The sequence below is a fragment of the Callorhinus ursinus genome, unplaced genomic scaffold (assembly GCF_003265705.2).
Source record: "Callorhinus ursinus isolate GAN/ISIS: 27379988/994484 unplaced genomic scaffold, GSC_fseal_2.0 scaffold38, whole genome shotgun sequence".
Taxonomy (NCBI): domain Eukaryota; kingdom Metazoa; phylum Chordata; class Mammalia; order Carnivora; family Otariidae; genus Callorhinus; species Callorhinus ursinus.
The window spans coordinates 2875740-2891849 of NW_027397100.1; the positions used below are offsets into that span (position 1 = coordinate 2875740).

The following is a 16110-nucleotide window of genomic DNA, read 5'->3' on the forward strand; positions in this document are numbered from 1 at the left end:
CCTCAATGAGATACCACCTCACACCAGTCAGAATGGCTAAAATTAACAAGTCAGGAAACGACAGATGTTGGCAGGGATGCGGAGAAAGGGGAACCCTCCTACACTGTTGGTGGGAATGCAAGCTGGTGCAACCACTCTGGAAAACAGTATGGAGGTTCCTCAAACAGTTGAAAATAGAGCTACCATATGATCCAGCAACTGCACTACTGGGTATTTACCCCAAAGATACAAATGTAGGGATCCGAAGGGGTACGTGCACCCCAATGTTTATAGCAGCAATGTCCACAATAGCCAAACTGTGGAAAGAGCCAAGATGTCCATTGACAGATGAATGGATAAAGAAGATGTGGTATATATATATAATGGAATATTATGCAGCCATCAAAAGGAATGAGATCTTGCCATTTGCAATGACCTGGATGGAACTGGAGGGTGTTATGCTAAGTGAAATAAGTCAATCAGAGAAAGACATGTATCATATGACCTCAATGATATGAGGAATTCTTAATCTCAGGAAACTAACTGAAGGTTGCTGGAGTGGGGGTCAGTGGGAGGGAGGGGGTGGCTGGGTGATAGACATTGGGGAGGGTATGTATGTGCATGGTGAACGCTGTGAATTGTGCAAGACTGTTGAATCACAGATCTGTACCTCTGAAACAAATAATGCAATATATGTTAAGAAAAAAGAAAAAGAAGAAGATAGCAGGAGGGGAAGAATGAAGGGGGGGAAATCAGAGGGGGAGACGAACCATGAGAGATGATGGACTTTGAAAAACAAACTGAGGGTTCTAGAGGGGAGGGGGATGGGGGGATGGGTTAGCCTGGTGATGGGTATTAAAGAGGGCACGTTCTGTGTGGAGCACTGGGTGTTATGCACAAACAATGAATCATGGAACACTACATCAAAAACTAATGATGTAATGTATGGTGATTAACATAACAATAAAAATTAAAAAAAATCATACTACTTAAAATATCTAAAAAAATATTATTTTTTAAATCTAAGAATGTATCTAAGCTATAGCATTTCTCTGCTTGGGGCAGGGAGAGCTTTCATGGGTGTTCATTTTTTCAAGGGGCTCGGTAATGAGCCATTGTGGGCACACTGGAGATCTCTCTTGAAGTGCCCAACGCACTGTCATGTGTTAAGGATTCTGAGGAGTGCTCAGTGCTGAAATGTGACAACTTCCTTTAATCCAGCTTTTTTCAAACGTCTAACGATAGGATCTGTCTTGTCTGAGTGGCCTTGGGAAAGTCTGACCTCGTGACCTCTACGGTCTGCCATTCCGGTTTTGGCTCTGCCACTAACCTGCTGTAGACTTTGGCCAAATCACTTTTCCTCTTGGAGCTTCGATTTTAGATATTAAATGAGTGTGTGTGAAGTTTAGACTCTAAGATTTCTTACCTATTTCCACATCTAATACCCCACATTGGAGCCCTGTGTTAGGATGACGTTTCCACTTAATTTTATTGCTCCTCTATTAACTTTTTCATTATTTATTTTAAGCAGATTCATGGTAGGAGGATTACAAAAATGCACCGAAGCAAAATAAAAACTGATTAAAATTATCCCACACGGCCCCTATGGGCCCTTTTTCAAAAGGTATGATGATAGCCTAGCATTTATGGAGCACTTAGGGGCAAACGCACTGCGCTAGGATAGGTCTGTCCTTGTCCTCATCTTAGGAGGAGACTGAGGGTCAGAGAGGTACTGTCACGCACCCAAGGCATACACGGCTTGCATAGCGCTAACCTGACTCTGCAGCACAAGTTCTCAGCCACAACCAGACAGGGCCTCCCCATTGGAGGGGGGGGAGTCTTCATCCCTGCCAAGATTCCTTTTACCGCCTTGCTCCCTGAGTCCTTCAGGATTCTCTTATCCTCCCAGGGGAGCTGTGGACATTATCTCTTCCAAAAACAAAGTCTGTACCTTTGCCATAGAAGGACCTGTGTCCCTCCCCAAACCCAGTCCACCTTATCTCTGTGAAAACCATGACTTGCCCTGGAGAAGAGGGAAAAAATAAGCCTCTCCCCACCCCAGCTCCACCCCTAAAATCACTGGATTTGGGATAAATTGGGCAGGCTGGAGACAGAAGAATGGGTGTGTAATTAAGTTTCAAATTGACTATTGTTTTATGTGAATGTCTGATAAAGAAAACACAATGGCTGCCAGATGGGGGCTGGGAGGTGAGATTTCCCAAGTGGAGAATTCTAGAAGACAGGACCGGAGTTCTGGAGTCTGGGTCCTCCAGATAGACAAGCAGGCAACAAGGGTGGGGACGCCAGAGATAATTGTAGGGAGGAGAGAAGAGCCAGCCAGGGATATGAGCCCATGAGGTTTGGCTAGGACCGGTCTCTTCAGCATGGGGCATGGAGGCGATGAGTGAGCAGTGAACTCAGTCACTGCTGTGGCATCCAGAGTAACACTGTTCAACAGGAGTACAATGGGAACCTTATATGTAATTTTAAATGTTTCAACAGTAACATTAAAAAATGGTAAATCTATGAACTAGGAGATTGTTCTCACAAATAATGAGCTTTCCCTTGGTCTTAGCAATCAGGGGTCCCAAACTCAATTGCTTTCAGTAGTATATGGAACATGTGGTACATAAATCAATCTCACAATTTCCTGTAAGAAAAACAGTGCAGCAAACAATGGTTTATGTTCATCAGTAACTTCAGTGTAGGGGCATTGAGGAATGGTGGGAACGGCCCCAAATTAGAGAAAGCACACCCAAGCTACATTGCTCCAGTCAACTCTTGCCTCATGACGATGGGGGACCAGTTTTGCTAGAGCTTCCTTCCCCCCCTTTTTTTTTTGAAAGGAGCAGGAAGTTGGGATTTTTAAAGCCTGGTAGTCAATTCAAATCGTATTCCAAAAAAACCCCAAACTGGGTGGGCTGGATCTCAGCCTCTGATCTCCATTAAATCCTTGACCATGTTTTACAGAGAAGGAAACTTGGGTTCAGGGCAGTCAAATATTTTCCTAACTCATAGCAACAAAGAGCTGGCTCTTCTGGTCATTTCGACTACTTTTCCTAATAACCAGCATTGATTTTTTCTCCCCCACTATTCTTATTCAGAATTTACTAGGTGCTGAGTTCTGTGCTGAGCATAGGATACCATGAAGGAGGTACTGTTTATGACGTCAGATTTAGAGAGGGGAAACCAAGGCTCAGAGAGGTGGAGTAAATTGCCTGAGGTCACACTGTGTGGCTTGAACTTGGGTCTCTATTTGATTAGACGAGTCTAGATGCTCCCTCTGGCTGCACTTCTACTACACAGCACTGAAGAAACTCAGAGACCAAGGAGCCCAGTGGTTTTCACCCTGGGGCTCCTCCAAACGGGCTGGGACTACAGTGTGGGCAGCTTCCTACACCTCCACACTTGCTTTATTTATTTATTTTTTTAAGATTTTATTTATTAGACAGAGAGAGTGAGAGGCAGAGGGAGAAGAAGGCTCCCCGCGGAGCAGGGAGCCCGATGCAGGACTCGATCCCAGGACCCCAGGATCACCACCTGAGCCGAAGGCAGACACTTAACCGACTGAGCCACCCAGGCGCCCCTCCACTCTTGCTTTAAACCGAGGGCCTCCATTGTATCATTCCTATGAATTGACTTCCGGGTAAGATTTTGTTTGAAGAGAGATTGCCGCTGCCATTCTTTTTTTTTTTTTTTTTTTTGCTTGTTTAAATTTGAAAACCACTGACCTGCCATGGCCCCTTGATTTACAGAGGAGGAAACGGAGGCCCAGAGGTAGCAAGTGCCTTTGGTCCCTCTGCAAGTCAGGACCAGAGCCGGGACCAGAACTGGGTCCTGCAGGCCCAGCCTGGAAGCAAGGCCCCGCCTGGGAAGCTGCCCACTGGATGTGCCAGGGCCTCCCTCCAGCGTCTCTGGGCTCTGCCCAGGGAAGGGCCAACTGTTCCCTCTGTGTCTCACCACAGGCTCCGCCCTTCCTCATGCCTGTTTGGATAACTTTTCGACCCGTTCCTTCACAAGCTCTCCTTGGGGTGTGGCTGCCTCGGCCGCAGGGCCCAGGGAATCCTGGGGCCTTGGCAGTGTGGTGGCCCAGGCTTGGCCAGTCCCACAGCAGACAGTTGTCAAATAGTGGCTGTCTGGGCAGCGGGAGGCCTGTTTACCCAGGGCAGAGCCCAGACAGAAGCTGCAGCTTCCTCCCCATGCCACTGGCCCATCCAGCCCCTCAGCATACTGACACAACTGTCCCTGGCTGTAGTGGCTCATTTGACGAATTTTTATGGAGCACCTACTGTGTGCCAAGCACTGTTCTGCATGCTGAGGATTTAGCAGGCAACAAGAGGCCAGATTCCTTGCTCTAATGGAACTTCCACTGTAGTGAAGGAGACAGATGAATGCACAATTCCAGAGCTGTAGGAGATAAGAGGATTGATAGTAATGGGTGGAGGTGGGGTGGTCTTAGATTTGGGTGATCAAGGAAAGGCCGCTCTAAGTGGAAAACTTTCAAGCTAAGACCAAACCTATGAGAAGAAATCCATTACGGGAAGATCTGGGAAAAGGGTGTTCCAGGCAGAGGGAACAAGTACAAAGGCCCTGGGGCAGGAATATGCTTGGAGAGATTAAATGATTGTTAAAAGGCCAGTGTGGCTGAACTAGAGTGAGCAAAGGGAACAAAGACAGGAGAGCCCAGCAGAGGGGCAGACAAGAGTTGGGCTGCGTGGGGCCTCTTAGGTTAGGGAAAAAAGAACTCAGGTGATGCAAAGTACCGAAAGGTGTTCAGCAGGGATTTTGAACATGAATGTATTCTGAATTTCTCCTGTAACTTTAACTTTGCTTTTTCTCTCTGGGGCTTTCTGTTCCAGGACTCTTGTTTTCAGGTACGCTTGAGAGTGTTTGAAATAGGGTTTCCTTATTCTCTTTTCCTTTTTAATTTAATTTTTCTTTTCAAAAATTTAATCAAGGCTGTATAGGTGCGCAGTTGAAAGAAAGCAAATACGTTCACAAAGCTGATAATCAATAATAGTAATTGTTCACCTTCTCTTCCCTGAATCAGATTCCTACCACCCAGCGGCAACCACCTGCAACTGTTTTAGCTAGTTTTCCTCTGTATTTCTACATACCACGGTTATAACACTACTTCTTGATTTTTCAGTCTTAGATGTAATGTGTTAACTTACTAAGAGGAAAGATCCTATAGAACTATTTCCCAATTTGGAGATAAGTCAATATTCAGTGTTTTCATATACATACCCACATTGCTATCATTGCTGTTATCCACAGCTCATGTTATCTGTATATGAACCACGAGCTTTCCCTCCATTATCTCAGTTAATCTTCACAATAACACTATAAAGTATGTGTTGGTCAACATAACAACAATACTAAGACTACATCCAATGACACTGGTTGCACCTGCAGAGCTATCCTGAGAGGTAAGTAGAATTGGCATTATTCACCCATTTTTCAGAACACATGGAGCTCAAAATGACAAAGTTCTACCTATCACCATGGAGGGCAGTGGTTAAAATAAAACTAATCTTCTAGCCAAGATGGAAGGAGCTGGGGTCCCTGTGTGAAGGAGATAAACTCTTCTATCTTACATTTTGGGTTGGTTTATTACACCAGCTAGCATTGCCCTGACTAATACAATGCCTGGGTTTGAATCCCAGCTCTGACTCTTGTAGTCTGTGTGGTTTGGGGTAAGTTACATCTCTGAGCCTTTGTTACCCCTTCTGAGAAATGGGTATGATGGCAGTACCCACCTCAATGGGCAGTTGTAAGAATTAAAGGAAGTAATTGTTACAAATTGTTTAGGACAGTGCCTGGCCCATAGTAAGTACTATAGAAGTGATAAAATAAATCAGAACTAGAAGATGAGGGACACCTGGGTGGCTTAGTCGGTTAAGCATCTGCCTTCAGCTCGGGTCATGATCCCAGGGTCCTGGGATTGAGCCCCAAATCGGGCTCCCTGCTCAGAGGGGAGCCTGCTTCTCCCTCTGCCTGCCATTCCCCGTGCTCGTGCTCGCTCACTCGCATTCTCTCTCTCTCGCTGGCAAATAAATAAATAAATAAATCTTAAGGAAAAAAAAGAAAAGAACTGGAAGATGAATTTACCAAGACCCAGATCTGGGCCACATGATGTCAAGTTCAGTATCTGACCCCAAAGACCTAGACATCTGTATTTCTCTTCACAGTTTTTATCATACCTGCATATTACCTGTACTTTATTTACCTGTAATTATTTACTTGATATGTTTCTTTCTTTTGAAGACATATATTAATTTTCAAAAGTATTAGTGCTTTAGTATGCTAGTTATAAAATTTTCTAACACACAGTAATATAAAGTCAGTAAGATTTAAAAATGTTTGTCCATGTACTCCTAAAATCAGCCCTACCCCTTGGGTACACCTAAGGAAAAGTATACTATTTTTAGGTCTATAAAGAATCTTTGGGAACATTCTGTCCAGTGGCTTTGAAACCATTTTGACCATGACCCTATAAAACAGGGACTCTGAAGCCTACCTGCCTGGGTTGGAACCTCAGCATTTCCTCTTAAATGCCTGTATCACTTTCGCTGAGTGACTCAACCTCTCTGTGCTTCCATTCCCTCATCTATAAAATGGGAATGGCAATATTAGCATCCACTTCACAGGGTCATTGTGAAGATAGGAGTTAGTATGTGTAAAACTCCAGTAAGTACTTTATAAAATTTTGCTGTGATCACAACCCCACACACACATCCATAAACATGTATAAATGAAACAAAAGTCTCACACATGTAAAATTTACTCACTACAGGAGATGGACGAGGATGTTTTCTATTCTACTTTACTTCATTTTTTAAAATGTGGTCATCTTTGTGAAATTTCACTTATCTGTTTCTGACTTATAATTCACGTACTTGTCTGTATGAACATTATTATACTTCAATGAAAATATTTTTTAAATGGCACGTTTTTCTTAAAAGACTTTATTTATTTTGAGAGAGAGAGAGAGTGGGCAACCAGGGGAAAGGGGCAGAGGCAGTGGGAGAGAGAATCTCAAGCAGATTCCTCGCTAAGCGCGGAGCCCGATGTGGGGCTCAATTTCATGACCCTGAGATCATGACCTGAGCGGAAATCAGGAGTCCGGATGCTCAACCGACTGAGCCACCCAGGCGCCCCAAAGAGTACATTTTTATTCAAAGAAAAGGCAAAAAATGATAATGAAAGAAACCAGCTGAATATATGAACAGCAAATGTGCTGAAATTATTTCATCTACTGTAGTGAGGGGACATTAACAGACTCGGGGTCCCTAATAGCCGGGACATGCTGATCTATAATTTCCAATAAAGACTGTTGAGTTAAATTCTAGGAATAATGTATCTGCCTAAAATAAAAAAAAAAAATGTGCTTCAAAGGCTTTTAAAAAATCATATATTACAGCAAGAGTCAGCAAACTAAAACCTCTTGGCCAAATCTGGCCCACTGCCTATTTTTATAAACAAGGTTTTATTGGAACACAGCCCCATTCATTCATTTACATGTTGCCTATGGCTACTTTCATGCAGCCAAGATCCTACAATAGCAGAGCTGAGTGGTTGCCACAGTTCCTACCTGACCTGCAAAGCCCCAAATATTCACCATCTAGTCTTTTAGAGAAAAACTTTGCCAACTCCTGCGTTCAAGTTACAATTCAAAGCCCCTAAGCTTAAATTAAATCTTTTTCTATTTATAGCTTGTTCTAGTCTATTCATAAGTCTAGCAAATTTTAACAATTATATTTCCCCCAAGAGTTTACTTTGAAAAATTTCAAACCTACTAAAGATTGAAAGAATAGTACAGTGAGCACTGACATATCCCTCACCAAGATTCACCAATCAGTAAGTAGCATCCGGTCTCATCTGCTTTATCACTACCTATGGACCTGTGCACTTTTCTGTTGAAATGTTTGACGTTAAAAATTGTATATTCACATTTGCTATACATATCTGACTGTGTTGTGTGTGTGCCTGACCCCATGCTAGAGGTGATCAACTGTATGGCAACAAATTCATGTTCCCCCTTCCATAGTTTAGAGCGATTCCTGGAAGACAGCTGGCCTATAGGGACCATGCATCCCAGATTCCTCTGCCTTTGACCAACTTCATGTAACTAGTTCTGACCAATGGAATGGGAACAGAAATGACAAATGTCATTCTGAGTCAGGGCCACTTCTGGGGTCCCTGAATGACAGAGGTAAATAAACTTCTAACTTCCATTTTGGGTTTGTTTGTTACATCAGCTAGTGCTGCCCTAAATCATAAACCCAATAAATTGCATGAGCCATGAATGGGTGAAGATTGCAGCTTGAAACACACTGACTGGTCCTCTGGCTTTCCAAACGCTGTTGAACCGTGGAGCCCTTTCATCAAATGTTCCATTCAAAGACAGCATGCAGCTTCTTTGGTTGAACCAGAGGTTGTGAGTGGGGGAGGTTAGGAGCCTGCTTCATTTGAACACCCACACTGGCCTCCAAAGTGAACCCTGGAGCATCCTTCTTGACTCCTCGGGCTCCAGTGAATATTGCATGATGACTTCTGAATAAGGAACACGCCCTCTTTTCTCAGAAGACGAGGCAGAAAGCCAGCAGAAGGACTTGAGTGGGCTCATAAACAGCTGCCTGGATCCAAGGCAGCTCTGCTCCCACTATGTCCATGCCTCCTGTCTGCTCCCCACAGGCCCAGACTCATGAACCAGGCCCCTGAGAACAGATCCCTCCGACTGGCTTCAGAAGGCATCTGAAGGCCGGAACTAAGCTTTGTTCTGACTCTCCACCCAGACAATTACATCCTGGAACAACCAGTTACATAGCATTCATTCATTTCAGTGTATCCCCCAGCTGCTAAAAGATGCCTAGCATATTCAGTCCCTTTCCCACAGTAGGTGCACACTCTACAGGTATTATAAAAATCATTAAAATGTATATAGCACTTTCTACATGCCAGACACTCGATACTTTCCAAATAGAAACCTCACTGGATTCTCATAGCAGCCCTCCAAAGTGGGTACCACCAGTATCACCCCATTTGACAGATGAAGAAGGTGGCAACCCCAAGCCTGACTCTGGGGTCTGAGCTGCTAATCACATCAGATAGATCCTCAGAGGCGACTGTAGAGTAACAGGTGTCACTGAAAGAATAAAGATTTGGGGTCAGGCAGACTAGATTTTCATCACTTATTTGCTGTGAGATACAGGAAAACTTACTTAACAACTCTGAATCTCATTTTCCCTGTTTATAAAGCAAGGATAATACTTCTCACCCTGCTGGGTCACTGCAGGGATTAAAAGGGAAGAAACAGGGGCGGTGCCTGGCTGGCTCAGTCGGTGGAGCACGCGACTCTTGATCTCAGGGTCATGAGTCTGAGCCCCACACTGGGTATAGAGATTACTTGAATAAATAAATAAAACATTAAAAATAAAAGGGAGAAAGCATCTAAGGTAACGGCAGAGTCCTGCCTGTTACATAGGAAGGGCTTTAATGGGAACAGATTCCTTTCTTCTTTCTAAGGCCCACCCTCATGCTAGAGGCATGTGAGTCAGAAAGAAATGGAAGGCACAGTTCATACATGGGAGCATCTCATAATCTTTTATGGGATCTTTTTAGGGACAAGATAAATCATTCACAGAACAATCAGAAAAGTCCCAAGATACTTTCGATAAAGGATGGAATCAATTGCAGTCAAGTACAAGTAAAATCCTTGCAGGGTATACCAGGCTCTAGGCCTTTGCATATGATATTCCCTTCCTTCTCTTCTCCTGGCCGATTCCTGCTACACTTTGGGTTTTAGCTTAGATATCAGGCCACTTCTCCAGGATCAAAAGGTCCTTGGTCCCTTGCCCTCCTCCTAAGTCCCTCTGTGTCCCCACAGTGCCCTATCCATCCACATCCTGTCACTCTGTCTTTGATTGTGGCTGGGCCATCTGTCTTCCCTACCAGATGGGGTGCTCTCCAAGATCTGAAGCCACGTTTCATTCTCCTCCATCACACAGTACCTAGCAGAATGCCTGTATTCCATAAGCCCTCAGTAGAGGTTTGTTGAAAAATGAACATGGGAACAGTGACAATGAATACAGGAGCCTCCTGGGTGGAGATAGGATCCACTCTGGGCATTGACATCCTCCCTTTATAAAATGGGACAAAATAAGATGATGGTTTCTATACTTTAGCTCATCTGGACCCAAAATCTCATAAGGAACCTAATAAAAAATAAAGATTCTTGAAACTCACCCCAAGAGATTCTAATTCACCAGGTCTGGGGTGGAGCTCCAAAACACGTCATTCTAGGATTTTCCACATGCAGTTAGGTTTCTGAACTAGTGAACCATAGAGGCTGAAACGGAGTTGAGGTGAAATGGGCAGAGGTACTAAGAGAGGGGAGACAAGGGAAAAGGGTGGGGGAGTCTATACTTGGGGAACGAAGAACGGGAGCAGCCATGCCTGACGTCCAACACAGTCCTATAGCTGGCCAACATCTGGCCTCCTACCCAACTTTGGGCCCATCAACCCTTCAGAGAAATGAAGTATTTTATAGTTTTATTTCCTCCTTCATTAGCTCATAGAATCCTCACAACAACCAAATTTCATTTGATGGATGAAGAAATTCAGAATCAGAGGGCTGAAGCAAAGTGTCAACCATTGTACAGCTTTTAGCGGGAGCGCCACTTAATCAAACTGCCTCTGACAACAGCCTCTGGTCTGGCCTGAGGCTGATACTATTGGTCAAGGGAACTAGATCCACCTACCCAGGAAAAATCAGGCTCATCTATCACTTAGATATCCTGCCCTCATGGAGGATTGTTGACCAGTGGCCAAATCACCCTCTGGCTCCTTATTTGTTCTGTTCTGAGCACTTGTAGGTGCTGCTAACCCAGCCCAGCCTATCTCATCCATCCATCCATCCACTCACCCATCTATCCACTCTTCCACCCATCCATCTACCTATCCATCCATCCACCCATTTATCCATCCAACCATCCATCCATCCATCCATCCATCCATCCAACCACCCATTTACCCATTCATCCACCCATCCATCCACCTATCCATCCATCCATTCATCCATCCATCCATCCATCCATCCATCCATCCATCCATCCATTCATCCACTTATCCACCCAGTTACTTATTCATCCACTTATACATCCATCCACATATCTCTTCATCCATCCCATCCATCTACTTATTCATTTATCCATCATTCACCATACCTACCCATCCACCCATCTACCCACCCACCCATCACATCCATTCACTCATCCATCCATCTTCTCATTCATTCATTCAGTAAGCCTCTATCAAAGTCAACACAGGACCAGGTCCTGTGGTTGCCTGTAGTAAAACAACAAGGATCAGCAAATACAGATCTTGCCCTCAGGAGATTTGAAATGCTTACAAAAATGACAAACTCCCAAAGGACCAAAACAAATAATTAAGGGAAGCTAAGGGAAGCTTGTTAAAAGAAAAGGCATAGGAAAGGGTCAGAAAATAGTGAAGCCAAGAGTCTGGTTAGCACACAGATAAGCACACTATAGCATCTTATCCTCGTAATTGCTAAGGGCAGCTCCAGATGAGCCTCTGAGCTAGTTCCTGAATCCAAAGTAAACATGACAACATAAGAGTCACAGGATATTCAGTTGTGGCACACACCATGCAGCAGCTGTTCGTGCTTCCTCATAACACAGTAGTGCTGTATGTGCCCAGGGCACATTTAGAAATGTCTGGAGACATTTTTGGTTGGCACAGCTGATGGGGAGGATGCTATTGGCACCTAGTGAGTCAAAGCCAAGATAGCAGCTAAATATCTGAGAATGCACAGGACAGCCACCACAATAAACGTCCAAGCCAAAATGTGAATAGTGCTGAAGCTGAGAAATCCATTCTGAGAGAACCCTGATTGTTTGTGGCAGCATTGTGCCAGACCCCAAGAAAAGAATATCGTTGGTCTAAGCCAACCTTGGCTTTCCCATTTCTTTCCACTAGATTCTTGATCTCAGCTTTCCTTAAGCCAGGGAAGTCTGCTGGGAGGTTTTGGGGGAAATTTTTCTTTTTGATAAAAAAAAAAAACAAGTGCTTCAAGGAATATCCCTTCCAGCTTCGGGCACTTGAAGGTAGACATGATACCTGATAATGTACCAGCCATGTTGGGTCTGTAAAGCCAACATGGTGAGCAGGGAGAGAGGAAGAAGAGCATGGATCTGGCTGACATTGCTGACCATTGTCATAGGGTTGTTTCTTAAGACCTTCTTCAGTCCATTCATCCAACAAATGTTTATTGAGCATCTATTCTGTGCCAGGCACTGTGTGAGACTTGCGAGGCCAAACAAACCACTGATAGTCCCTGACCTCATGGAGTTTATAGTTGAGTGGGGGATACAGACAACACAACACACACCAATGCTATCTGATCCAAGTCATGATGAGAACTATAAAGGAGAAGCCAGTGTGCCATGAGCACATCGCAAGTTCAGGGGAGGGTCAAGTTCACCCAGCATCACCACACCACAGATCAGCCCCTTAAAGACTGTCCTACCAAGGTTCAAAAATGTGAGACAGCAAGTGAGATTTACTGCACACTTGCTCAGTGTCAGGCACTATTCTGAGCACTTACGTATTAACTCTCATGATGCTAACCACAATCTTGCCAGCCAGAGCCTCTCCTGAGGCTCTGCTATGTACCACGTCCCTTACCCTGAAACTTACCTCTGCAGTTACAACCATGGGGGTGGGGGGGGTTGGTATTTTCTTTTATCAGAAAGTACATTGTTCCTAGAGCTTCCCAGTATACTTCCCTAGTTCATTTTATAGGTGAAACATGAGGGCTCAGAGAGGGGTAGGCCACACAGCTTTAAAGGGAGGATGCAGATCCAGGATGCTAACCCAGATTTATTTCCTCTAAAAAGCAAGGTCTTTTAGCTACTACCATGTGCACGCGCACGCGCACTCACACACACACCAACAAATGCCCAACTGTCCCGGGCCAACAATGTTCTTTTGTTGATGTGTGCTGCAAATCTGGCCATAGGACCTCTCCTTTCTCTGCCCAGGCAGATCTGTAGCTTAGTCAAGAGGATCACAAATGGACTAAAGTCAGATGATTTTTTTTTTTTTTTAACAATCCTGAGTTTTAGTTTTCTCTTCTATTCTTGGAGATAACAATGTTGTTTATCTGGAACAACTGTTGTAAGAATTAAATGAAGTAATAGGCATAGAACATCCAACCATCTAAACATCTATCCATCCAACCATTCAACAAATGTGTGTTGCACACTTGCTTTGTGATGAGCACTGTGTAGAGGTCAGGATGAAGGCATGTGAGGACACCCTACAAAGTACATAGACCTGGGAGACAGTGAAAGGCTGTCAGGTATTATTATAGTATCCCCTGGGAGGAATGTGGGGCGCCTTCTGTTCAACTCTAGCCTAGGCTTGTGGCCTGGTGCTCTCCTTCCTCAGAAGCTGACCATCTGGTCCCTATGCAGACAGTCTTTCTCTGGCTACAGGGTCAATCAAGTCTTACAATTGTGTTTTAACCTTGGAGGAAGCACCTAAGGCATGCTTAGCCCTTCAGCTATGGTATCTCCTCCCACTGCACCACCCTCTGTGAGATAGGTCCTGTCAGGTCTCTCCATTTTGCAGGTGGGGAAATAGATTCATAGAGGCGAAGTAACTTGCCCAAGGTCACATAGTGGGTGTGCGAGATGGATCCCCAGGTTATTTTGGTTCCTCAGCCTCTGCTACTTCTCCTGCCCCCCTCCCCACCATCTCATACTTCGGCTTGATGGCAGATCAAAGAAAGATCCCCTGGACCAGTCAAGAGACCGGTCCCCGATTCCTTGAGGCCATCTATCCTCAGCTGATGACAATTTTAAATAATATTTGTTGAGTCCTTATTATGTGCCTGGTGCCAAGAGCTTTCATCTTCTGCCGTTAAGACACCATCTCTCCACGGCAAAGAGAGGGCAACTGAGGCACACAAATGTTGAACAATTTGTCTAAAGTCATAAAACTAGAGCCCGGATTCCAGAGGGAAGCACTATGTGTGTTTGTGTGATTTAAATCAATTTAAAAACTGCACCTAATTTTTAAAAATCCAAAATGTGCAAAAAAAAAACATTAAAAAATATTTCCTCAGTGATAAAACTCTGTTACTCGTCTCTTTCTGTCCTTCCACTGGTTTTCTATACAAATACAAACGTGTGTGTACATACACACGCGTATATCCGTTCTGTTATCGGAAATGTAAAATGCTACACAGAGTTCTTTAGTTTATTTTTTTCACTTAGTGTAACCTGGGGGCCCTTCCCTATCTGCACACAGATCTGCATTTTTTCCCCTCAACAATGGGATAGCACTCCTCTCTAAAGATGCATCATGTTTTGTTTACCCATCCTTGACGGCGGGACTTTTGGGCTCCTTCTAATCATGAGGTCACCCCAGGAACAAAGCCTGAGGTTTCACCATCAGGAACACACTCTTTCCTAGCCTTGCACCTCAGTTTCATACATTTAGCACGAGATCATTTCCCCTTCCCGACGCCCCACGCTCGGTGTTGCTTGAAGTGGCTTCCCTTTGGTGAATTATCCAGAGCCGACGGCCCTCGTCAGAGGGGTGGGCCAACCCTCCCTTTGGGTCCCATCCCACCTGGACCATGATCCAGCTCTATGCTAGGCCCAGCAAGGCTCCCTGTCGGCTCCTCCCTGTCGACTCGTCCCTGGTAACCTGGGGATGGCAGTTCCAGCCTCACCCTCTGCGGAATTTTGTGGAAAGACCACTGGGATAGATCCCCAGGAAAGCAGTCTCTCTTGGCAGGCGAAATGAGCTACCCCTGCTCCATGTTCCTCCAGCCCCTCCCAGCACTTCCCAGACCAAAAATGCCATGCCCCTGTTTAGGACTTTAGTGAAGCCAGTCACATGCATCGCCCGGGCGTCCTGCCATTCTAGAAGAGCCCTTAGAGAGCCTTTGGCTCTTTGGAACCACAGAGTGGGGCATCCATGGCCTCCCAAACTTGACCATGGTCCTGCCCTGTCCAGTCCTCCCCCAGCCCCGACCACTGGTCCCACTCACCATAGGGACTCTCCACTGGAGCCCCGAGGGGCGCGTTCACACTGACCATGGCCGAGCCCACCCAGCCAGAGACGCGGGGGCATGGAGGAGCCGGGCCCCACACACAAGGGCAGCGGGGCCACGGGAGCCAGTCCACCAGGAAGGCAGTGAGTACGACCAGCTGCCACTGCCTGGTTATCTTATTGATTCTTCTAATCACCCAAGGTGGGTGGATACGTTAAAGAGTAACCAGTCACTTAGGGAACCTGCGGCTGAGGCCTGTCACTGTTACCATCGCAACGGCAACCTGGCCAGCCCCGAGGTCCACTTGGGCCCTCGCCCTGCACTCTGGGGTTGCGGACACCTGGAGCCAGATATAGGGGACACCAGCCCCTCACCCCAACGTGAGGTAAGGGACTGGCCAGTAGGGGATGAGGAGGTGAGAGTCCAACCTGGGTTGGGTTTTATGGCTCCACATAATGGGTGTGGCATGTGGCAGGAGTGAGGGTGGGCGGAGAAAAGGAGCAGTGGAAGCCCGTAGGTATTGAACCCCTACTGGAGGCTGGGAGTTGCACGCGGGCATCACCGTGTTTAAGTTAAACCTCAGGGAGGAAATGGAGCCGCAGAGAGAAGTTGCTTTGCCTGCAGTCCCAGCTGGCAATCCAGGGGAATTGCAGTACCATTACAAACCACAATGTCCCCTTCATTACATGTATTTACTGAGCACCCACTGTATACCAGTCCCTGTGCTGGACTCCACTTCTGTATCCAGAGACACAGAAATGAGCAAAGTAGGCATCGTCAGGGCACCTGGGTGGCTCAGCCGGTTAAACGTTTGCCTTTGGCTCAGGTCATGATCCTGAAGTCCCAGGATTGAGCCCCTCATTGGGCTCCCTGCTCAGCAGGGAGTCTGCTTCTCCCTCTGCCTCTCACCCTGCTCTCTCTCTCTCTCTCAAATAAATAAATAAAATCTTAAAAAAAAATAGGCATCATGGAACTTGTGGACTGCTGGGGGAGAGGGGCATTTGCCAGACAATATTAAAGATTCTTCAAAGACATTATGACAC

General features: G+C 45.5%; 1 protein-coding gene across 1 annotated transcript in view; it reads right to left on the reverse strand.

Annotated features, from left to right (window-relative positions):
* HNF4A (hepatocyte nuclear factor 4 alpha) overlaps positions 1-15220 on the reverse strand; it is a 61066-nt gene extending 45846 nt beyond the window's left edge. Inside the window, exon 1 of the mRNA XM_073880375.1 lies at positions 15065-15220. Coding sequence (XP_073736476.1) covers positions 15065-15113 — 49 coding nt within the window. The 5' untranslated portion in view covers positions 15114-15220. The remainder of the gene's footprint in view (positions 1-15064) is intronic.
* Positions 15221-16110: the final 890 nt, after the last annotated feature.